General features: G+C 47.6%; 1 protein-coding gene across 3 annotated transcripts in view; it reads right to left on the bottom strand.

Annotated features, from left to right (window-relative positions):
• Positions 1-25,580, bottom strand: part of SMC6 (structural maintenance of chromosomes 6) — a 75,665-nt gene that overhangs the window by 6,449 nt on the left and 43,636 nt on the right. For all 3 annotated transcript variants that reach the window (XM_073674123.1, XM_073674124.1, XM_073674125.1), the window contains 9 exons: positions 25,029-25,164; positions 22,957-23,037; positions 21,536-21,706; positions 19,938-20,075; positions 18,897-19,042; positions 10,008-10,133; positions 3,987-4,092; positions 3,700-3,852; positions 3,345-3,442 (listed from right to left, as the gene is read on the bottom strand). In XM_073674123.1, coding sequence (XP_073530224.1) covers positions 3,345-3,442; positions 3,700-3,852; positions 3,987-4,092; positions 10,008-10,133; positions 18,897-19,042; positions 19,938-20,075; positions 21,536-21,706; positions 22,957-23,037; positions 25,029-25,164 — 1,155 coding nt within the window. The remainder of the gene's footprint in view (positions 1-3,344; positions 3,443-3,699; positions 3,853-3,986; positions 4,093-10,007; positions 10,134-18,896; positions 19,043-19,937; positions 20,076-21,535; positions 21,707-22,956; positions 23,038-25,028; positions 25,165-25,580) is intronic.

Here is a 25,580-nt window from a genome sequence, read left to right as displayed (position 1 = left end):
ACCCAACCCCAACCCCAACCCCACCCCACCCCAACCCAACCCTAACCCAACCCTAACACCCAACCCTAACACAACCCTAACACAACCCTAACACAACCCTAACACAACCCTAACACAACCCTAACACAACCCTAACACAACCCTAACACACAACCCCAACCAACCCTAACCAACCCCACCCAACCCTAACACAACCCCAACCCAACCCTACCCACCTACCACAACCCTAACCCAACCCTACCCAACCCAACCCAACCCAACCACACCCCAACCCACCCCACACAACCCTAACCCAACCCTAACACAACCCTAACACAACCCCAACCCAACCCTAACACAACCCCCTAACACAACCCTAACACAACCCTAACACAACCCTAACACAACCCTAACACAACCCTAACACAACCCCAACCATCCCCAACCCAACCCTAACACAACCCAACCCAACCCTAACACAACCCTAACACAACCCCAACCCAACCCTAACACAACCCTAACCAACCCCAAACACAACCCTAACACAACCCTAACACAACCCCAACCCAACCCCAACCCAACCCCAACCCAACCCCAACCCAACCCTAACACAACCCTAACACAACCCTAACACAACCCTAACCCAACCCCAACCCAACCCTAAACCCAACCCCAACCCTAGCCCAACCCAACCCAACCCTAACACAACCCCAACCCTAACACAACCCCAACCCTAACACAACCCCAACCCCAACCCAACCCCAACCCAACCCCAACCCAACCCCAACCCAACCCCAACCCAACCCTAACACAACCCCAACCCAACCCTAACACAACCCCAACCCTAACACAACCCCAACCCAACCCTAACACAACCCCAACCCAACCCTAACACAACCCCAACCCAACCCTAACACAACCCCAACCCAACCCTAACACAACCCTAACACAACCCTAACACAACCCCAACCCAACCCAACCCCAACCCAACCCCAACCCTAACACAACCCTAACACAACCCCAACCCAACCCCAACCCTAACACAACCCCAACCCCAACCCTAACACAACCCCAACCCCAACCCTAACACAACCCCAACCCCAACCCAACCCCAACCCAACCCCAACCCAACCCCAACACAACCCTAACACAACCCTAACACAACCCTAACACAACCCCAACCCAACCCTAACACAACCCCAACCCTAACACAACCCCAACCCAACCCTAACACAACCCCAACCCAACCCTAACACAACCCCAACCCAACCCTAACCCAACCCTAACCCAACCCCAACCCAACCCCAACCCAACCCTAACCCAACCCTAACACAACCCTAACACAACCCCAACCCAACCCTAACCCAACCCTAACCCTAACCCAACCCTAACCCAACCCTAACCCTAACCCAACCCTAACACAACCCCAACCCTAACACAACCCCAACCCTAACCAACCCCAACCCCAACCCAACCCCAACCCCAACCCAACCCAACCCCAACCCAACCCCCAACACAACCCCAACACAACCCCAACACAACCCCAACACAACCCCAACACAACCCCAACCCAACCCCAACCCAACCCCAACCCCAACCCAACCCCAACCCTAACCCAACCCCAACACAACCCCAACCCAACCCCAACCCAACCCTAACACAACCCTAACACAACCCCAACCCTAACCCAACCCCAACCCAACCCCAACCCTAACCCAACCCCAACCCTAACACAACCCCAACCCTAACACAACCCCAACCCTAACACAACCCCAACCCTAACACAACCCCAACCCTAACACAACCCCAACCCAACCCTAACACAACCCCAACCCAACCCTAACACAACCCCAACCCAACCCCAACCCTAACCCAACCCTAACCCCAACCCTAACACAACCCCAACCCAACCCTAACCCAACCCCAACCCAACCCTAACCCAACCCCAACCCCAACACAACCCCAACCCAACCCCAACCCAACCCTAACTCAACCCCAACCCAACCCCAACCCAACCCTAACCCAACCCCAACCCAACCCTAACCCAACCCAACCCCAACCCTAACCCTAACCCAACCCCAACCCTAACCCAACCCTAACGCAACCCCAACCCTACCCCAACCCTAACACAACCCCAACACAACCCCAACACAATCCCAACCCTAACACAACCCCAACCCCAACCCTAACACAACCCCAACCCCAACACAACCCCAACCCCAACACCAACCCCAACCCCAACACCAACCCCAACCCCAACACAACCCCAACCCTAACACAACCCCAACCCCAACCCCAACCCTAACCCAGCCCCAACCCTAACCCAGCCCCAACCCAGCCCCAACCCTAACCCAGCCCCAACCCAGCCCCAACCCTAACCCAGCCCCAACCCAGCCCCAGCCCCAACACAGCCCCAACCCTAACCCAGCCCCAACCCTAACCCAGCCCCAACCCTAACCCAGCCCCAACCCTAACCCAGCCCCAACCCTAACCCAGCCCCAACCCTAACCCAACCCCAACCCTAACCCAACCCCAACCCTAACACAACCCCAACCCTAACACAACCCCAACCCTAACACAACCCCAACCCTAACACAACCCCAACCCTAACACAACCCCAACCCTAACACAACCCCAACCCTAACACAACCCCAACCCTAACACAACCCCAACCCAACCCCAACCCTAACACAACCCCAACCCTAACACAACCCCAACCCTAACACAACCCCAACCCTAACACAACCCCAATCCAACCCTAACACAACCCCAATCCAACCCTAACACAACCCCAACCCAACCCTAACACAACCCCAATCCAACCCTAACACAACCCCAACCCAACCCTAACACAACCCCAACCCAACCCTAACACAACCCCAACCCAACCCTAACACAACCCCAACCTTAACACCAACCCCAACCCTAACGGCAAAGAATGGAAAAAAGTATATATTTTTTTATTTTAGAATTTTTATCTAACTAAGGGGGATTTGATTCACTATTTTTTGCTTTTGATTACTGTGATAGGGTTTATAACAGTGACTAAAAGGAACCAATAGGAAAAATGTCAACTGAATAACACAGCCGGCATCTGCCAGGCACACTGTAGGCTGTTTCCAAATCCTCCCCATAAACGAAGCATGTGTGATCTGCGGAGGACCTACCACCGGGGACACTGCAGTCCAGGCTGCTGTTGTCTGTACTAGACACAGTACGTACACAATGTAAAGGTTCGAAGGCAAAACGAAATCTTCAAAGTCAAATAAATAGGACTTCTGCCCAGGGGCAAATGACCAGACATCTTTACAGTGTTCTTTTTTTTTTGCTCTCGTGGCTATAAGTATATTTAATAAAAGTTTTACCTCATGTTTTGTGGAGTTAATAAAATAAACTGTCGAAACCTCTGGGAATCTGCCATGGTAAGCATCATATCCATCGATATCCTCCTATTCACCATATCCTACAAGATGGAGCAGAAAATGCATTAGAACCGATATAGGGACATCAAGGAGAATTAAGTCCACAAGGAGAACCATCATCTTCTATCATTACACCTCAGACCACCAATTATAAACCTGCTCTGTACAGACAGGGACCACAAGCGAGAGTTTTCTTCCTTCTGGGAGAGAGCTATTTGCATACTTTTGGAGCCTTTCCCGCACTGCAGGCCTGAATGTGGCATATGGCTATACTACTACAGACCAGAATATACATTACCATATAAACATCAAATTCATCCAGACATCTGAAGGGCGATTCGGCAATTGACCAGAGAGAGAGCACAAAGCAGACCGTAGAAAACGATCGCTCTCCCCCAGACAGAGACCTCATGTCAGAAAGTGCTGCCTTGCTTCCTTCTCCGGGCTGGACCTGTGGAGGAATATCACAGGGTGACTGGAAGAATGAGGTCTCACCTCACATGTATGTTTTATTTAAGCAAAGGGCGGATAATTATCTTTTCCAGGGGGAAGAATTTTTTTTTCTTATTATTATGATCAACTTACAGTTATGGCGAGAGTTTCATTCTTGTGGTCAAAGGAGATTTTCCCAGAATAAGCTCTCTGAGACAGCAAGGAATCAAAGTAAAACTTGCATCGTAAAGTAAGGTACCTGCAAAGGAAGGAGCAGAGGGGGGATGAATATGCGATTGAGTAATGGTCACTTTCAGTGCTGGAGCTCATGCTCCGCATAATGGACCGCTTATGAGACTTGAGAATAAAGCCCCCCCATATACATCAGATAGCTGTCAGTTGACTGGTGGTTCGTCCGGCATTTATCTCGCCCGACTCTCTGCCGGAAAGGGACTCTCCGACTCTCTGCCGGAAAGGGACTCTCCGACTCTCTGCCGGAAAGGGACTCTCCGACTCTCTGCCGGAAAGGGACTCTCCGACTCTCTGCCGGAAAGGGACTCTCCGACTCTCTGCCGGAAAGGGACTCTCCGACTCTCTGCCGGAAAGGGACTCTCCGACTCTCTGCCGGAAAGGGACTCTCCGACTCTCTGCCGGAAAGGGACTCTCCGACTCTCTGCCGGAAAGGGACTCTCCGACTCTCTGCCGGAAAGGGACTCTCCGACTCTCTGCCGGAAAGGGACTCTCCGACTCTCTGCCGGAAAGGGACTCTCCGACTCTCTGCCGGAAAGGGACTCTCCGACTCTCTGCCGGAAAGGGACTCTCCGACTCTCTGCCGGAAAGGGACTCTCCGACTCTCTGCCGGAAAGGGACTCTCCGACTCTCTGCCGGAAAGGGACTCTCCGACTCTCTGCCGGAAAGGGACTCTCCGACTCTCTGCCGGAAAGGGACTCTCCGACTCTCTGCCGGAAAGGGACTCTCCGACTCTCTGCCGGAAAGGGACTCTCCGACTCTCTGCCGGAAAGGGACTCTCCGACTCTCTGCCGGAAAGGGACTCTCCGACTCTCTGCCGGAAAGGGACTCTCCGACTCTCTGCCGGAAAGGGACTCTCCGACTCTCTGCCGGAAAGGGACTCTCCGACTCTCTGCCGGAAAGGGACTCTCCGACTCTCTGCCGGAAAGGGACTCTCCGACTCTCTGCCGGAAAGGGACTCTCCGACTCTCTGCCGGAAAGGGACTCTCCGACTCTCTGCCGGAAAGGGACTCTCCGACTCTCTGCCGGAAAGGGACTCTCCGACTCTCTGCCGGAAAGGGACTCTCCGACTCTCTGCCGGAAAGGGACTCTCCGACTCTCTGCCGGAAAGGGACTCTCCGACTCTCTGCCGGAAAGGGACTCTCCGACTCTCTGCCGGAAAGGGACTCTCCGACTCTCTGCCGGAAAGGGACTCTCCGACTCTCTGCCGGAAAGGGACTCTCCGACTCTCTGCCGGAAAGGGACTCTCCGACTCTCTGCCGGAAAGGGACTCTCCGACTCTCTGCCGGAAAGGGACTCTCCGACTCTCTGCCGGAAAGGGACTCTCCGACTCTCTGCCGGAAAGGGACTCTCCGACTCTCTGCCGGAAAGGGACTCTCCGACTCTCTGCCGGAAAGGGACTCTCCGACTCTCTGCCGGAAAGGGACTCTCCGACTCTCTGCCGGAAAGGGACTCTCCGACTCTCTGCCGGAAAGGGACTCTCCGACTCTCTGCCGGAAAGGGACTCTCCGACTCTCTGCCGGAAAGGGACTCTCCGACTCTCTGCCGGAAAGGGACTCTCCGACTCTCTGCCGGAAAGGGACTCTCCGACTCTCTGCCGGAAAGGGACTCTCCGACTCTCTGCCGGAATGCTCGCTTTGCCAAGAGATCCTGTGTTCTCTATTGTAGAGCTGATGCCAGTCATCTCTGGCAGTGACTTGTCTGTACAGAAAAAAAAGGATTGTCAGTCCGAAATCGGACATGTTAAATCCTAACCACCACCCCCACAATCATCTGTCAAGGGGAGACTTTTGGCCAAACCAGTCCCTACAGAAAGGCCCCAACATATAGAGATTGCCATCACTAATATCTGTCCCTGCCCCCGAGAGGCTCATAACCTAACTTGCCTATTTCACACACAGATTTCCAGGAAGAAAATTAAAGAAGTTGTAAGCACTGCTGAAAAGTCTAGAATATGTTTTAGTAAAACTCTGTGTTGTACATTACTCTGATATTCCTACTGGAAACGTGAGAGTGAACTGACAACTTGGTGTGTCTGCATAGTCAGCACAAACTATACAGTGCCTGGGTATGTATTGATAACCCCAACGCAGGGAGAACGGTAATGGTAATTAGTTGTCAATTTATGTATATAGAAGCACACATTTCCAGGAAGAATAAGAGAGGGGGGGACTGACGGACAATGTTCTATGAAAAAATGCTTAAAGCAGTTTTGTTTATTGATGGACAACCCCCCTTTAATCTCATGTGACAACTGCAGCAAATCGGCAGCTATCATGGGACATTGTTTACGCCATGTGACTGCCGGGTGGGACACAGAACTGACAATGGAGGAACAACGCTTGTCTGGTTGGCAAGTTTGAGAGTTTTATTTTATGTTGCACCCTGGGGAGCTTAAAAAGGTGGCTACAACAGATGGACGGATGCCGTGGCTCCTGTCGGCGTATTTATTCTGCTCATCCAACTTGCAGCAAAGTTTTTCGTACCCTGGTTTGCAGCAGAGATCCCCACAAACACCGGGAGAACATATTCCTCTAGCATAATTTATTCCAAAGAGCTTTACAGACATTATCAACTCTGTCCCCGTTGGAGCTCATAATCTGAAATATCAATATATTTTTGGAGTATGGGAGAAAACCAGAGAGTCCGGAGGAAACCCCTGCAAACGTGGCGAGAACATACAAACTTCTTGCTTACGTTGTCTGGGGTGGGATTGCAACCCAGGACCCCATAAAAATAGTAACCACAGAGCCTCGGTGTTCAGATTTGAAAAAAGAAACATGGGACATTGCTTTAATCCTTGGATTACCGTGAGACCTGGGGTGAGTATATAGGGTTAATTTAAATAATTACAGAATTTGTCTGTTTTATCTCAAATCAAGTGTTTTATTCTCTGTGTGTGTGTTTATTTAACTCTTTACTCACAGGTTTAGTAATGATGGTGTCTGGCTAACACCTCTTCCTTACTAAACCTAGGGCTTGGTGTCAGCCACATCTACCCAATCCCACAACACCCATGGCAACTGCACCAGGGCATCAGGAAGGGCCTGGGCTAAGTGTCAGAATTGGCACTTCAAATACAAAGTGCCATTTCTGGGGCAGCTGAGAGCTGGTATTTTGAGCCTAGGAAGGGGCCATTAGGCCTGCATTTTCCCTGGTTAACAACAACAGCTCACAACTGTTTGCTTAGCTTTTATTGGCTATATTACAGGGGAACCCAAAAGAAAATTGAAGAAGACTCCCCCTATAAAATATAACCAGCAAAGGCTAACCAGAAAGCTGTGGACTGATAATAGCCTGGGAAGGGCACATGGATACTGGCCCCCTCCGAGGCCAACAACATCAGCCCTCAGACGATAAGTAAGATAAGATCAATAAGATGCGCCAAATCTGGCGCTTAACCTCGGCTCTTCCCTTGCCCTGATGCGGTGACAAGTGGGGTAATAGGGTTGAGGTTCATGTTGGCCTTGCAATGGCAGCTGGTATGAAGCCCAGGTTAGTAATGGAGAGGAGTATTTAAGACGCCCCCATTACTAACCCCATAGTAAAAGTTTAGAAATAAACACACGGCCTGAAAAAAAATCATTTATTTTAAATAAAAGTCCAGACTGTTTTACACATTTACTTAAAAATAAAAAACACAGTATACTCCCCTGAAACCAATGTCCCCTGTATAAAAAAAAACAGAAAATAAAATGCAACCTTATACTCACCTAACGCCCAATCCATTTGAAGTCATTATCATCTGTAAAAAGACAAAAAGAAAAAAAAACACATACCCCTCACCTGTCTGAAGTGATTAAATAATCCATAGTGTCCCACGGTGATCATATCATTTGTAGAACAGTCAAATCAGCAGATGTGACTGTTCTACAGGACAGCAGACTGACACTATTGAGAAAAACCTCGGCACACAATGTCTCTGAATTGAAAATATTTAATGCAGTCCAACAAAACACAGACGTTTCGGTCAAACACGACCTTCATCAGTGCATTCCGACTGCTGTGAGTTGATCAGGTTAAAGAAAGGGGTGGAGGACGTCGTGTCACAAAGGAATAGTTTCCGTAGGATCTGTGGGTCCCAAAGTAGAAAACACGTGGTGGGGGGCTAGTTCCAATTCCTCAAGGACTGCATTAAATATTTTCAATTTAGAGACATTGTGTGCCGAGGTTTTTCTCAATAATAGTCTGGCATTGGAACCTACTCATGCACCAGAGTTTGGTAGTGCTGCGGTTTACTTATAACTTAGTAGGCTGACACTGACACAGGAGTGTAATCACTCCTGTGTCAGTGCATAGCGCCGAGCTGCCGTTATTGAGGTCACATGAGTTCATCGGCTAATAAGCCCAGGTGACCTAACTTACTGCACCACCGCTGCTTGAGAATTTTCTAACACAGAGGAGGTGCCGTAAGTGAGATCACCAGAGCTCATCAGCCAATGAACTCCTGTGACCTCTCTCACGGAAGCTCAGCGCTATACACTGCGGGAGCGATTACACTCCTGTCAGTGTGTAGCTGGCTGCCAGATAGAAAAGTCACATCTCCCAATAAATGATCTGATCGTCGTGGGACACTTATGGATTACGGTGGACAGGTGAGGGATATGGTGGTTTATTATTTTTGATTTTTTACAGGTGACATAGGCATTGGGGATTCGGCGTTTGGTGAGTATAATGCGTTTTTTATTTTAAGTTTGTTTTTTTTCTTTACTGTGAGCACTGATGACAACTCCCATCAGCGGCACCTGCTTTCATGATTATCAACTACAGCAGCCGTAGGCTGATGGGAGGAGTAGTCTCATCAGCAGACGCCTGTGACCCGCGGTCAATTCTTGGTGCGTTTTTGAAGCATTGACTTCACTTGAGTCAGTCAAATGCGCAGCAAAAATGCAAACATTTTTATACCTGCTTTTTTGTTGCGGATTTGACTGACTCAATTGAAGTCAATGGGTGAAAAATGCGGCAAAAACGCACAAAGAATTGCCATGCTGCAAATTCAAACACACAGCAAATCCTGAATGGAAAATTACTGATCATGCTTCAAGATTCTCATTGATGTAACTGAAATAAGGATTCCCTAGCATTTTTGGCCCAATTACGCACGGAAAGAACGCAGTGAAACCGCGCCAAAACGCACAGTGTGCACACATCCTTACTGTTTACTTCTAAATGACAACCAACCCTGGTTAGGTGTTGATCCCCCAGGCACAGGGTTCGGCACAGTGCGACCCCCCGGGGTCTCTGCTTGTAGAAGTCAAATTATTCTATTCAATGTCAGGAAGCAGAGGCCATGAAAACCTATAGTCACACATGATAAGTGTTAAAAAGATGTAATAAAGTCTGTGTCTAATGAGAAGTTATTTGCCAAAATCTGAACACCCCCTGACCCTGAAATTCACTTTATTCTGCAGGCAAAGAGAACAAGTTATTGATAATGACTGAGATAAATCCAAGGTTAAGTGATGAATTCCGAAGCCCTGTCGCTGGAGACGATTATCAGTCACATCAATTAAATGAATATTGTACCGTGACTGAGGAAATGTCATCAGAAGAGAGGAACAATAGTATGTGCATACAGATGAAGCCGTCATATTGCGGATGTTAATTGTGCCAGTGACAAGAAGACATTGCACACTTTACTACAGAACGCTTCATTTCCCGGGTTCATGATCATTGACTTGTATAGACGTTTTCAAGTTTACAGTCTGACAGCACAGATTAAATGTGCAAACCCCCCCCCCCCCCCAAAAAAAAAAAACCTTAAAACACTTAAAAAAAGGAAACATAAGCAATCTCTACTATGCAAAACAGAATAATCACAAGTGTGGAACAACATCCTCTAAGAAAAGAACAGAGACCTGGGGCTCAGCATTTCCTAACGGCACAGTAATGTAGTCAATGCACGATATCACCAGATGGACCTACCGGCGAAACTGCTGATAAGTTTTGTATCGCTGGGCCATGATATCGTCTAACAACCTCACAAACACTTTCAGATTCTTCATTTTACTTTCCATATCCTGATAGTTCTCCTTTGCAGCGTGGTATTCTCTGGAAGGAAAAAAAACACGAAAAAAAGGCAGTAGATTAGGGGTCAAATCTGACGATAACCTCTTCCCACCTACCTCTCTAGGTCAACAGGCTAATGGCACAGTACTTGTGCTACAAATCTATTAAAGGGGGTCGTCTCCCACATTGCGCCCTGAACACCTATTTCAATGAATGTAGAGAGCTGGCAGATGACAGCAGGAACGCGGGGGAGCGGACCCCAGGTCTGGAGATAGATTTAGCTCTCAACCCCTTTAATGCATCTGGATGTTTCTAATGAGCCCTTCAGAGATCATAGGATCTGAACCTTCACTGTACGTCTGTGTGTATAAATCAATCATATGCCGTTCATATAGAACGGGTATCAGTCATCTGTATATGGAGGCAGCAGAGAACACACAGGTCTTATACTTCCTGCTAATCTGTAAGGCCCGTAGTAAAAAAAAAAAAAAAAAAAATTTTTAAAAAATAAAATAAAGCTCTTATCTCCAAAAAGTACACACACGCTTAAATTTTAGAAATCCTGGGTGCCATGCACTAATACACGCTTATAAGTTACCCCCAAACCTAAAATAATCACGCAAGTGCTTGTTACTCGAGTTTGCTGAGGGTGCTTGGGTATGCACAGAGTATGGCGGGTGCTCGAGTGACATGCCAAGAGTCCAGGTGCCCGCATGTTTTGTGGCTGTTAACCAAATCTGTGTGTTTGTCAGGCAATCCCCGCATGTTCTGTGGCTAACAGCCGCGAAACATCCAGCAGGGACTCGAACATGTCCCTTGAGCACCCGCGATACTTGGTGCATACCCTAGGAACCTCGGCAAACTCGACTAATGAGCACTTGAGCTCATCACTAATAATTACCCCTAATTTTCATCATTTCTATCCCAGCCCTCGCCGCTTTGGAGTCCCTACTTCAACATTTCTGTGCCGGAAGTTACAAGAGAGGAAAGATAAAGGTGGGCTTTGGTTCTGAAATCAAAATTTGGGGTGCAAATACCAACGTCCATGTGTAACAGCGATGATGTGACAAGTGCGTCCAGTGCCTTGTGCACATTGTACGAGAAGCTTCTATTTCTGATATGGAAAACCAGACATTATATATGAGAAATTCGATTCCCACTTCCCCGGTGCCTGCCCGGTCCTCCATGGCAGCCGGTCTTCACGTCTGCATCCTGGGCCCCTCTAGTGCTTACTAAACTCCACAACAATGCACGAGGCCTAGTGACACTGCTGGGCTTAAAGGGGTATTCCCATCTCCAAGATCCGATCCCAATATGAAGTACGCAGCATAAAATTAGCAAATACCTCCAATTAGAAAAAGGAGATTTTTGTGTACTCACCGTAAAATCTCTTTCTCTTAGCCTCTAATTGGGGGACACAGGACCTTGGGTTATGCTGCTGTCCACTAGGAGGCGACACTATGCTTATCTGAAAAAAAGATAAAAGCGTGGCTCCTCCTCTGCAGTATACACCCCCGGGCGGCATTAGCCTGCTCCAGTTTTGTGCAAAAGCAGTAGGAGGAACGTAACATAGATAACATAACCATGCCTATAAAAAAAAAAAAAGGCAACTATGTTGGAACTCAAAGGAAAACCAATATGAGAACTCAACTTAAAAGGCCCTGAGGGGCAACAGGGTGGGTGCTGTGTCCCCCAATTAGAGGCTAAGAGAAAGAGATTTTACGGTGAGTACACAAAAATCTCCTTTACTCTGTCGCCTCATTGGGGGACACAGGACCTTGGGACGTCCTAAAGCAGTCCCCGGGTGGGAAGCAATGGACGAATATTATGTAGACGGTTCCCTAGGATTGGGATACTGCCGCCTGTAAGACAAATCTGCCCAGGCTTGCATCTACTGAGGACTGGGTATGAACGCTATAGTGATTGGTAGACGTGTGTAGGCTGGTCCAGGTGGCTGCCTTACACACTTGTTGTGCCGAGGCCTGGTGCCGAATGGCCCAGGAGGCCCCTACCGCACGTGTAGAATGTGCCTTAATACCTGCTGGAAGAGGAGAATTTTTGAGGCGGTAGGCCTCTTGTATGGTGGATCTGATCCACCTGGCAAGGGTAGCCTTAGAGGCTGGTAGACCCTTGCGACCACCTTCCAGAAGGAGGAAAAGAGAATCAGATTTTCTGAAGGGCGCAGTCCTAGACACATAGATACGCAATGTCCTAACAAGGTCAAGCGTATGCAAAGCCTGTTCCACTCTATGAACCGGAGTTGGACAGAGGGACGGTAAGGAAATCTCTTCGTTGAGATGGAAGTTTGACACAACCTTCGGGAGAAAGGATGGAACCGTACGGAGAACTACCTTATCCTGGAAAAAATTCAGGAATGGCTGTCTACAGGAGAGTGCCGTGAGTTCAGACACTCTACGTAGTGAGGTGATTGCCACGAGGAAAACTACCTTCTGGGATAGAAGACGGAGTGGAACCTCCTTAAGGGGTTCAAAGGGTGCTACCTGTAGTACTGTGAGCACCAGGTTAAGGTCCCACGTTTCTAGTGGTCGTTTGTAGGGGGGAACCAATCGTGAAACCCCCTGGAGAAAAGTTCTGACTTGAGGTCTGTGAGAAATGCTTTTTTGAAAAAGTACAGACAGAGCTGATACCTGGCTTTTAGGGGAGGCCAGAGATAGTCTGGCTTCCAGGCCCAATTGAAGAAAACCGAGTACCCTAGGTAAGGAGTAGGGTAGTGGAGCTTGTTTACAAGAATCGCACCAGGTAAAGAAGGCTTTCCAGGTACGGTAGTAGATCTTGGCAGAAGTTGGTTTTCGTGCTCTGATCATGGTTGCAAATGACATCTGGCGGAAAACCTGCCTGTGTTAGCACCCAGGTTTCAATGGTCACACCGTCAAATTGAGGGCCTCTAAGTTCTGGTGGTAGAATGGGCCTTGTGACAGAAGATCCGGGCGGTCGGGAAGACACCAGGGAAAGTCTGCAATGAGTCGTACGATGTCGGCGTACCATGTACGCCTGGGCCAGTCCGGAGCGACTAGGATGGTTGGAACTCCCTCCTGTTTGATCTTCCTCACCACTCTGGGAATCAGAGGGAGAGGCGGAAAAATATATAGGAGCTGGAACTGCGTCCAATCCTGAACCAGGGCATCCGCCGCCAGCGCTAGCGGATTGCGTGACCTGGCTATGAAGTTGGAGACTTTGGCATTGAGGTGAGACGCCATTAGGTGCATGTCTGGAGTTCCCCAACGATGGCAGATCTGTTGAAAGACTTCGGGATGGAGAGCCCATTCTCCCGAGTCTATTCCTTGCCGGCTGAGGAAGTCTGCTTCCCAGTTGTCTACACCCGGAATGTGGACTGCGAAGATAATAGAGTGCGCTTTCTCTGCCCAGTGGAGAATGTGTGTCACTTCTCGCATCGCTCGGGCACTGCGGGTCCCCACTTGGTGATTGACATATGCTACGGCCGTGGCATTGTCAGACTGGACTCTGATGTGGGAGGCTGCCAGTAAGTGCTGGAATGCTCTCAACGCCAGGAGAATGGCACGAATTTTCAGGATGTTGATGGGCAAGGTTGCTTCCGCTGGAGACCACTTGCCCTGTGCCCTGTGGTGTAGATGTACTGCACTCCAACCCGTCAGGCTTGCGTCAGTGGTCAGGATCTTCCATTGACCTGGGAGAAAGGATTTTCCTTTTGTCAGAGAGGACCGGTTGAGGCACCAGTGAAGGGACTTCCTGGCTGACAACTTCAGCTGAAATTTCCTGTCGAGGGAAGAAGGGTTCCTGTCCCATGACCTGAGAATGTCTAGTTGGAGAGGTCTGAGGTGAAGCTGAGCAAATGGAACTGCTTCTATTGCCACCACCATCCTGCCAAGGACTCTCATTGCAAATCGGAGAGATCGGGAGGATCTGTTGAGAAGGGTGCGGACTCCTGAGCGCAGAGGTCGTGCCTTGTCTCTGGGAAGAAGTATGAGACCCTTGGAGGTATTGAATAGCATTCCCAGAAATGTCAAGGCCTGGGTTGGGGTTGTTGACGACTTTTGCAAGTTGACTAACTAACCTAGGCGACTCAGGGTGTCGATCGTGATTGAGACACTGATCTCGCAGTCCTTGAAGGTGGGAGCCTTGACGAGGAGATAGTCTAGGTATGGAATGACCACTATGCCTCTGGAGTGTAGGACGTGCATGGTGGTTGCCATGACTTTGGTAAACACTCTGGGAGCTGTGGCGAGTCCGAATGGGAGAGCCACGAACTGGTAGTGGTCCTGATTGATTGTGAACCTGAGAAATCTCTGATGAGCAGGCGCAATCGGTATGTGCAACTATGCATCTTGTTTATCTATGGAGGCGAGGTATTCTCCTTTTTCCATGGATGCCATGATGGAACGGAGAGATTCCATTCGAAAGTGACGTACTCTTACATACTTGTTGAGATGTTTGAGATCTAGTACGGGCCTTGCTCCGCTTCCTTTCTTGGGGACTACAAATAGATTGGAGTAGAACCCCTGAAAGCGCTCGGCTGTTGGGACAGGTATTATGACTCGTGCTTGAAGGAGCGAGGAGACCGCCAGGTGAAAAGCTCACGCCTTTTCTGGTGGCTTTGGGGGAACAGATATAAAGGAATCTGTTTGGTGGGATGGAGGTGAACTCTATTTTGTATCCTGAAGATACTAGCTCCCTGACCCACCTGTCTTTTGTAATAGGTAGCCAGACTTGGTGAAAGAGTGAAAGTCGGCCGCCTACGGGTGGAGTCGGTGAGTCAAGATAAGGAGAAATTCTTTGATTTTCCTCTGTGAGACTTTGATTGGCCTGTCTTTGACTGCCAGGGCTTGTCCGACTTTTGAGTCGATCTGGAGTCTTCCTTGCGTGAGAAGCGGCTTTTAGTTTGTGCTGGCCGAGAGACGGACCAGCCGGAAGAGTTCCGAAAGGACCGGAATCTCGTTTGGTTACGTTTATTAAAGTTGGGTTTGGGCTTCAGTTGGGGGAGAGAGGTACTCTTACCCCCGGTGGCGTTGGATATCAATGTGTCCAACTTTTCGCGAAACAGTCGACCTCTGAAATATGGAAGCTGTGTGAGAGACTTCTTTGAGATTGCATCTGCTTTCCATTCACGTAACCAGAGAATACGTCGAATAGTGACGGCATGTGATAATGCTACCGCTGCGCATCTTGCGGAATCAAGAGCCGCATGAATTAAGTAATCCGCCACAACTGCTATTTGAACTGCTTGTTGAGACAGTTCAGGGGCAGAGGCTTGAAGACTAGTTTGTAAATTTCTAGCCCAAGCTATTATGGCTTTAGATGCCCAAACCGAAGCGAACTCGGGAGCTAGGGAGGCTCCTATGATTTCGTAAGTTGAATGTGCCAAACTTTCTACCTGCCGGTCTGCTGCATCTCTGAGGGTTGAGCTATCTGGCAGTGAAAGAAGTGTCTGTGCTGCCAGCCTGGATACTGGTGGGTCCACTGCTGGAGGATCTGTCCACTCTTTGAAGGTTTCCTGGGAAAAAGGGTATCTGCTTTCCACAAGCTTGCGAGTGGCAAGTTTTTTGTTAGGCTGTAAAAATTGCTTTGTAAGAATAGATTTGAATTCTGAGTGATCTAAGAAGAACTTAGCCGGCTTTGGTAGTCCTTCAAATGAAATTTTATCTTGAGGTACATCTGGGGTCGGATCAGAAATGTTCAGTACCTGATGTATGGACGAGATTGTGTCCTCAACTAGTGCTGGATTGCTAGTTGGTGATGGGGTTAGAGATTTGTCAGGCTCCTTGTCCGAGTCTGAGTCACAAATGCCTTCTGACTCCTGTGTGTCACTGTTGTGTCTGCTAGGTGAATCAGGCTGGGGTATTTCTCTGGCCGGTGAATGGTTAGGAGAAATATAGTTCCTGTTCCTGTTAGGGGACTGTCTAGATGATTTGGGACTACGGTCTCTGTCTCTGGACAAGGATGACAGTGTACTGTGTGAAGATGCAGATGAGCGTGACCTGTGGGTACGCTTGCGTCCTGACCCTGAACTGGAAGTGCCTGAGTCAGAGTATGGATGGGAGGGACTTTTCCTTTGTTGTGTAGAATTCATAGAAGAAATATGACTTTGCATAGCCTGAAGCAGTTTGTCAGTCATGTTATCCATGGACTTCATAGATTGTGACATAGATTGTGACATTTGAGTGACCCATTCCGGCATGGCAACAGACTCTGATATGGTAGGGGCTGCTTGGGACTCTAGCACAGTAGTCTGTGTACAATCCCTGCAATGCGGATACGGGCTGCCGCTGGGAAGAGCAATGCCACAGGCTGTACAGAAAGCGTAGAAGCTGTCCTGCCTCCTTTTATTAGACTTTGAGCCCGGCATAGTGCACTTGGAGTGGCTATGCAGGGGGCTATCTGTGCAGAGGAGGATATAGAGTATATAGAGCTTCACAGCTGAGGGTTAACTCAGGCTGTGAACTTACCCCACCTTTAGTGTGCCCCTGTGATAGCGCCGATATAAACCTGGTCCTGTGCCTCCCCGGAGACCTGGCTGGCCTGTGTCCTGTTTGCAGCGATAATGGCCGCTGTCAGAGTGAAGAAGGGGGGCGTAGCGTTGCAAGGGCGCCAGTTTCCATGGGGATGCGCGCCCTGCAGCACAGCTCCGCCCTTTTTTATGACGTAGGGTAGCGTCAGAAGTGTCTCCGGGGGCGGAGAGTGGGCGGCGGCTTCGGCTAGGCCAGAGCTGCGGCCTAAATTTAAAATAGTGTCCGAAAAGGGCTCCAGGACGACGCGGTGGACCGGGGGGGGGTGGGGGGGGAGGTCAGAAGAGCACCGGACCCCCCCGGTTGTGAAGCCAGATGGCAGTGGGGAACTGATGAGAAGGGGGGGCTCTGAAGAGGGTCCCCTTTGGGCGCTGTAGGATGAAGCTGCCGCAGGTGCAGAGCCTGTGAGGGCTTGCACGTCCTATGCCATGGCTTTCTGCACTTCTGCACTTTCCCCGGCTTGTACAGGAGTCCTCAGTGGAAACTGTGGCTCCTGTATGTGCTGCTGGTCGTCGTCTGCTGTGTGCTGCTGGAAGAGGTTGCAGCTGCTGCCATCCGATCCCTACCTGACGGTGTCTCAACCTAATACCCCCCAGGGGGGGATTAGGGAGGGTGCCGCTGTCAACTTCAGGGGGCTTTATCCTCTCCTCAACTTTGGACTAAGACGTGAAGAATTGGGGAAGGAAGGGGTTCTCAACTTCGGACCTGACCCAGGGGCCGGCGAAGGAGCAGCATGGTGGCAGTGCCATCTCGACTTCAACCGTGCACCACAGATGGGGGCAAAGGAAGGAGCCATGTCGGGGGTCTCTTAAGAGAGGCCCTCTTTTCTTCATCTGTAATCCCATACTGGAGCGAGGGACGAGTGAAGGTCTAAAGGTGTGCCTCCTGCTGACACTAAGCAAAATCTGGAGCAGGCTAATGCCGCCCGGGGGTGTATACTGCAGGGGAGGAGCCATGCTTTATCTTTTTTTCAGATAAGCATAGTGTCGCCTCCTAGTGGACAGCAGCATAACCCAAGGTCCTGTGTCCCCCAATGATGCGACAGAGTAATGTAGTATAGCTCTTCTGATTCACTATGTCGCTTACCCCATGTGCAGGTCATTGCAGTAGCTTAGGTATCCATGGTTATGACCAATAACAACTGTCACTATACGAGTGGTGGTAACCATGGATACTTAAGCTACTGCAATGCCCTGCACATGGGGTAAGCAACATGGCAAATCAGAATAAGGCTGAGTTCACACGATGCGTTTTTCATGCGTTTCCGCGGCGTTTTTGCAGTTGCGGAAACGCATGAAAAACGCATGGTAGAAGGGCAGCAATGGTCCCCAATGGAAATCCGCATGTGCTGTGCCCATGATGCGGATTTTTCCGCAGCGTAAACGCTGCGGTCAAAAATCCGCAGCATGTCAATTAATTTTGCGGAAACGCTGCTCTTTTGCCGCCATTGACTTGCATTAGACCGCATCACTGTATATGTTGATGCGCTTTTCATGCGGTCTAATGTGCGGATGGTACCCGGGTGTGGAGGAGAGGACTCTCATCCAGACCCAGGTACCATTAAAAAAAAAAAGAATAAAATAAAAAATACATATTATTATTCTCACCTTCTGACGGCCCGCGCTGCGTCCTGCCGGCTTCCCGCGCACTTCGCGGTTGAATGAAGGACCTTCGCTGACGTCAGAGTCATGTGACGGGTCACGTGACGCTGACGTCGGAAGGTCCTACAGTCTTCACTGCCGGCAGCCGGGACCAATGAAGCAGGACACCGGGGGCCATCAGAGGGTAACGTATAGATTTATTTTTTGACATCACACACTATATAAATCCATGCCGGCTGCATGGATTTATATAGTGTGAAGTTGACAAGCACTTTCCAAGTGATGCTAAAATCGCTTGGGAAGCGCTTGTCAACCCGCATGCGGAAATGAAAGTGAAGACCGCTTCATTTCCGCATGTCCCTGGCAGGAAACCGCATGTACAATCCGCATGCGTTTTTTCCTGCCAGAGAGATGCAGAAACGCTCAGGAAAAAATCCTGAGCATTTCTGCATCGTGTGCACATACCCTAAAGAGACTACATTTCTAATTGGAGGCATTTGCTAATATTATTAATATAACACGTACTACACATATTGGGATAGGATTTAGGAGATGGGAATATCTTTTTAAGTAAACATAACCGGTGCCCATGATGTTGGTCACAGAAGTGAAGTCCAGCCACCGAGATGGACCAGAAACCGTGAGAACCGAATTGCTCATCTCTACCAGATATTACTAATGTGGTGACACCATCAACCTACTTTATTATTTCGTCTCGGTTCCCATGAAGATTATTTTCGGATTTGATTTTTTCTCGTAGATAGTTAATTTCGGTATCCAAACTCCTAGCTGTGCGGGAAACTTCAATCCTCTCAGGAAAAATCTGCTTTGCTTTAGAAATTTTTTCCTGTTTGATTTAAACACGAAATAAAAGTTATTTAAAAAAAATAATTAATATAGAACAAAATAAAGGAACGTCAGCCTCAATCAAGCACATCTGGTGCCTCTGGTTTGGAAATGCTCCAGCTAATATAAAACCACCAAATATATCTGCAAGTGGTTTGTATGTTCTCCCCGCGTCTGCGTGGGTGTCCTCCGAGTTCTCCAATTTCCTGGCATACTGATAGGGAATTATATTGTGAGCCCCAATGGGGACAGTGATGATGATGATGACTATGGAGCGCTGTGGAGTAATTCTAATTATTCAACTGGTATGCTTTTAGTGCATGGGCAAACAGATGGAGAACAGACAGCCCTTGTGCAATATGTCTCTTATAGGGAATTAGCAGGTTTTTGCTTTGGAATCTGAGAACAACATGATTTAGGAGCAGACACCTTGATTCCAGCCATGTGTCACTTACTGGGCTGCTTGCTGTAGTTTTGATAGAATCCCGGTTTTCTCTGCTGTAGATGTAGCAGTGGTGAGAATGCTAAGCGGTGGTTTATATAGCCCCGCCCACACCCGATTGGCAGTTTCTTGTGTACACCTTCAGCAAGCTGCAAATCAGAGGTGGGGGGTTAAAGATTAGCAGGACTGGTGGCCTGCACCTGAGACTTGGTCCTATAGTGAATCTCCTGTTGATAAAACACTGATTGTATTAAAACTACAGCACACAGCCTAATAAGTGACACAACTCTGGAATCAGGCTCCCTTGCTCTATATAACGTTGCTCTGAGATTAAATAGCAAACACCTACTGACCGATTCCCTTTAATCAGACTTATCCAGAACACATTGAGTATTGGTGCTGCCCCTATGCTGAGAACTGCTGGCCCCATGATATTTTTCGGCTGCCTCTTTACCTCCAGGTCTTTTTCTTTAGCATTCAGTTCACTTTTTTGCTTCTTAATCCCATTTAGATGCTCCTTCATCTTGTCCTCATAGTGCTTCTTATGGCGCTTACAGTTCTCCACCTCCAGGTCCACTTTGTGAAGATCTTCCTGAAACAGGAGAATGAAAGGATTTTTTTTTTCAAATTTGTGGGCTCACCTCCTATGAGACACCCATACGCACTAGAATAAAGGTAGCCGATTTTGACTGACCATCTAGTGCACACGTTTGTCCTTACACCCAAAGTCAAAGGTCTTTCTCAGCCAAATTAGATCTTCTACTTTGCACTGATGAGGGGCAAACATCCCGAAACACAGTCTGCAAATGGAGTCTCTGGTTTGGCATTCATCATGGATCATGTGGCAAGGCTCGTTAACCCCTTAAGGACCTTGGAATTTTCCGTTTTTGTGTTTTCGTTTTTAGCTCCCCTTGTTCCCAGAGCCAACATGTTTTTATTTTTTGGTCAATAAGGGCATGTGAGGGCTTATGTTTTGCGGGACAAGTTGTGCTTTTGAATGACATTACTGGTTTTACCATATCGTGTACGGGAAAAAAATTCCAAGCGCTGTGAAATTGCAAAAAAAGTGCAATACCACAGTTGTTTTTTGAGGTTTTTTTCTACCACATTCACTGAATGCTAAAACTGACCTGCCATTATTATTAGCCAGGTCTTTCTGAGTTCGTAGACACCAAACATGTACAAGTTCTTTTTTATTTAAGTGGTGAAAAAAAAAATCCAATGTTTGCTAAATAAAAAAAAAGGCGCAATTTTATGAGACCCGTAGCGTCTCCATTTTTCGGGATCTGGGGCCGGGTGAGGGCTTATTTTTTGCGAGCTGAGCTGACGTTTTTATTGATACTATTTTAGGGTAGATCCAATGTTTTGATCGTCCGTTATTGCATTTTATTGCAATGTTGCGGTGACCAAAAAAATGTAATTCTGGCATTTGGAATTTTTTTCTCGTTGCGCCGTTTACCGATCGGATTAATTCTTTTTTTATATTGATAGATCGGGCGATTCTGAAAGCGGCGATACCAAATATGTGTATGTGTTTTTTTTTATTATTATTTTATTTTGAATGAGGCGAAAGGGGGGTGATTTAAACTTTTATATATTTTTTAAAAATTTTTTTTACACTTTCTGCTTGCTTCTATAGTCTCCATAGGAGACTAGAAGCAGCAACTGTCTGATCACCTCTGCTACATAGAGGTGATGAGCAGATTGCCTCTGTGTAGCAGAAATGCTCACTTGCTATGAGCGCCGACCACTAGGTGGCGCTCATAGAAATCTTTACATGACAACCACAGGGGTGTGCTGCAGACCCCGGGTTGTCATGCCCATGCATCGGTGACCCGCGATCATGTGACGGGGTCACCGATGGGCGCGGCGATGTTAAATGCCCTCACTGAACTAGGGTGAATGGCCTGGGGTGTACTAATTCTCCCCAGGCTTTAAAGGGGTTAGAAGGGGCAGTACTGATTTAGGATTGCTACAGCCAACAGGTGGCACAGGTATTCAAGTCCACTTTCTCTCTGAAGAGGTTATTTACATGGCAGATGTCTGACGCACCTTTACTGGTTCAGCGACCTCAGACACAGAGCTGATCTTGGCTTTTATGTCTTCATACTTGCGCTCAGACTCTGAGTAATGAGATTTATACTCCTCCATGTCCAGCTTGGCCTTCTCCATTTTCTCTTTCACACATTCAATTCTCTTTTTGTTTTCTTCCACTTCACTCTCCTGTGATCAATTGCACAAGAAAAAAAAACATAGAAAAATCAGTACAGTATACTCCCCATTAAAAAAGCAATTCTGGAGCATCTTTTCTTAAAGGGGTATTTACATCTCCAAAGATGCTGTCCCAATATGTAGTAAGTGTAATAATAATAATATTAGCAAATACCTCCAATTATAAATGTAGTATAGTTCTCCTGATAACCTATGGTCGCTTAACTCATGTGCAGGCATTGCAGTAGCTTAGGTATCCATGGTTATGACCATATAGTGACAGTTAATTAGTTGCTAGTAGTAGTAACCATGGATACCTAAGCTACTGCAATGCCTGCACATGAGGTAAGCGACATAGGTTATCAGGAGAACTATATTACATTCCTAAATGGAGGTATTTGCTAATATTATTATAACACCTACTACATATTGGAATACCCCTTTAAGTCTCTGTATTGGGCTATTCCTCTATTATTCCTCCTGAAAACGTACCAATAACTGGGCTTTACCAATCCCCTTGTCAATGGAGTTTGTCCCTAGACTTTTGAACAGTCAAATTGTCGCTGATAAAGGCAATATGTGCAGGAAGAAACCCCGCTGATGAGGAGAATGGTAAAGTGTAGTTACCAATATTATGAAATGTTTTCAGGAGGAATAATAGAGGAACAATGAAGTGATGCTGCACAATTGTTATCTTCTAGGAAATATTAGACAAAACATTGCTGATTCATAGATCAACACTGTCCCGTAGTATAACACTGGTCCGAGTCCTATCCGAAAAAACATAGGAGCGCACTCGTCCGATGTATACGCTCGAGTGAACGAGCCCTTACTCTTCTCGTCTTGGAGATCGGCCACTGCTGATAGACGGCAGAGGCAGCCGGTAAACAAGGCAACGAGGAGTAAATTACAAACCCCTCAGACCTTGAGAACAAAAGATTATTGGTAACAAGTGAATTGCAAAGTTGTTCATTTCTACAAGTACTTTGTAGTTTTAGACATTTACGATGACGAGACGACCCCCTTCAAGTCCATGCAACCCCATTAAGATCAGATATCAATGAACGGACTCGCACCGATCTGCAGACTAAGAGCTGTTGTAGGCGTCCTGGAGTCTGGACTGTTACTGATCGGACATTGGTGGCATATATATAAGATGACTCTCATATGAATCCTTTTAAGATCCTCGTTCTGATTTTCCACAGAAGAATTACTCCCTGTAAGACTAAATCATTCGTTAAGAGAAAAAAAAAAATCTTTACCAATGTAGCAATGTCGATGGACGGCTGCTCCTCCACGTTCTCCAGTTCTGTTATCCGAGCATGGGCTTCTCTGATGTGGATCTACACAGGGGAAAGAATATACAATATCGTAATAAATGACCAGGACACTCAAATACTGAGCATATTATCAGTGTCTGAGGCTACACGCTGACATGGCACAACACACGTGCAAAAATTATTTACATTGCAGCCCAATGCTAGTGAACGGGCTCGTGTTGTGACTCTCAAGCTGTCACGACTGCAAAAAACGTCAAAATAATAAAAAAAATTTGTTTGCACGGACTGGTAACTTGTGGATCGCAAAGAGCCCTTATTCACTAACATTGCAATCTAGAAGCAAGATGCAAGTGCAATGGTGTGAGGTCACCGCTGCCAATTACAATAGCTTGCTTTTTCTGGCGGTCTCATAGACAATGAATGGAGCAGGGGTGCGCATGCTCGACCTCCGCCCCCAATCATGCCAGACTCTGCAAAGCCCTTCTCCTGTGATCGCTAGGAGTCCATGTGAAAAATTTCAATTGTGGGAATAATCCTTTAGGCTCAGTTCCCATGATGAGTATTTGGTGTGGTTTTGATGTTACAAATCTTCTGCGCCACTTTCTGCAAATTAAGTTACTTTCATTTTTTTTCCATTGTGTTTTTGTCTCTTTTTGGTATATTATTAAACCTGCTTTGTTTTTGTTTATCTCACGGTTATTAGACACCTAAAAAAAACATGCGAGTATTGCTCATGTATGGCAGGCAATCCCACGTGTGAAACATGCAGGGCGGGGACTCAAGCACCCGCTATACTCTGTGTATATGCGAGCACCCAATGCAATCTCAAGTAGCGAGCACTTGTGCTCAACACTAGTCGCCATATCGTCATTTTTCTTTCTTTACTTTTGAAAAAATCCCAACCCGATCACAACCCTAATACTAACCGCAGCCGTAATCCTAACCCTCTCCCGAGAGATCCATTCACTATAATGAGGCAGCAGAGTTACTTTGGACTCTGTCTGGCCTCTGTTTAGCAGTGTCCTTATTTTCAGAGGTTCACAAAACTGTGGCTGATGGCATCTTTATGCACGCCTAATAAAAAGATGGACACTGTGGGATCACAGGCCAGACGGCGTCCACGGTGCCTCCATCTGCCTCATTATAGAGAATTTTCCGCCGCGGACTCCGTCTGAATCGCGTATTTCAGAGATTTACATGGAAACCCCAATGTAAGTGCTCAGCGCAGAGCGCAGGATAAATGTGCGCCGAGCCTTACTGCGATCTCTGGGAGGCAGCATGAACAAATCAGCAGCAGGTGAAGAATTGGTTTTATTTATTTTTTACACCGTTCCTCGTGCGGTATAAGTGATTAGACGACTTTATTCTTCGGGTCGGTGCGATTACAGCGATACCAGATTTATATCGGGTTTTTATGTTTGGCAGCTGTCTTGATGACATCGGGCCACCATGGCAACGATCGGGACCCCACGCTGACGTGCGGGGTCTCCGATCCGAGAGCAGAGGGGCTTCTGTACCTCTGCTCGCTAAATGCTGCGATAGCCCTGAAGGCAGCATTTAGGGGGTTAAAGTGCCAGGAGCGGTGCGGGCACCACTCCTGGCACTGAGGGCCGAGTGTCAGCTGTCAGAATCAGCTGACACCCAGCGGCGATCACGCCCGCACAGCCTGTGTGCGGGAGCGATCGCCATGTCGTAATAGTATGTACCCGGTCCATAAGGCCCAGGGACGTACTATTAGTCACTATGTCAGAAAGGGGTTAAAGAAAGGAAAAAAAAAAAAAAAGCACAGTGGGCATAAGATATCTATGAATGCCATCCACTTATCTGGAGCTGTAAGATGCTGCATTTTTTTGCATAGCAAAAAAATGCAGTGACAAAAACACACCAAAAACTCATTGTGGGAACTTAACTTTAAAAGGGGGTTTTATAGTTTGTCAGGGAATCTGTCATTATCACACTCATGAATCAAAACCTGGCAGACGATAACGGGGCCTCACTGTCTCTATGTCAATCGCACCGGCTGATACACAGTGATGACAGATTACATAACCTACCTGTATTCTCTTCTTTGTGTTATGATGTTGGTGGAGCAAGCCTTCATTTTTCCGGATGTCGGTGTCTATGGCTCGTACCTGCTGCTCAATAGTGGAAAAATGAGACGAAATCTCACTAACTTCTCTCTCCAGTTGACTGAAGAAACGAAGAAAAAACAAAAAAAGAAGAATACATTATCAGTCGCCTTTGCACAGAATGACACAGATTAGCTGAGACTAGATCACTATAAATAGCTGGACAGCTATAAGTATGGAATTGTCCTGGAACATTTATGACGTGTAATTGCAGAATATTAGGTATGAACGGATTTAGTAGATCCGTTTCTGCACTTTATTATGGCACTGTCTGGTATTATCAGCACCTGTTTTGGAACATAAGTGTCTTGTACCTTGCGATTGCCCGTCATGCCGTTTAGGTCTGAGCTGATTTTGCATCTGTGCACTTTGTGGAGTTGTCTCGAGGAGTAAGAAATTGTTTAGGACCATAAGACGGTAGAAATTCATCGTTACATGTGTTACGCCCGTGATTCACATCTCATGAGCTTCCTAATT

The sequence above is a fragment of the Phyllobates terribilis genome, unplaced genomic scaffold (assembly GCF_046119375.1).
Source record: "Phyllobates terribilis strain yellow unplaced genomic scaffold, ASM4611937v1 Scaffold_3__8_contigs__length_932513732, whole genome shotgun sequence".
NCBI classification, from domain to species: domain Eukaryota; kingdom Metazoa; phylum Chordata; class Amphibia; order Anura; family Dendrobatidae; genus Phyllobates; species Phyllobates terribilis.
This window is presented reverse-complemented; position numbering and strand designations above follow the sequence as displayed.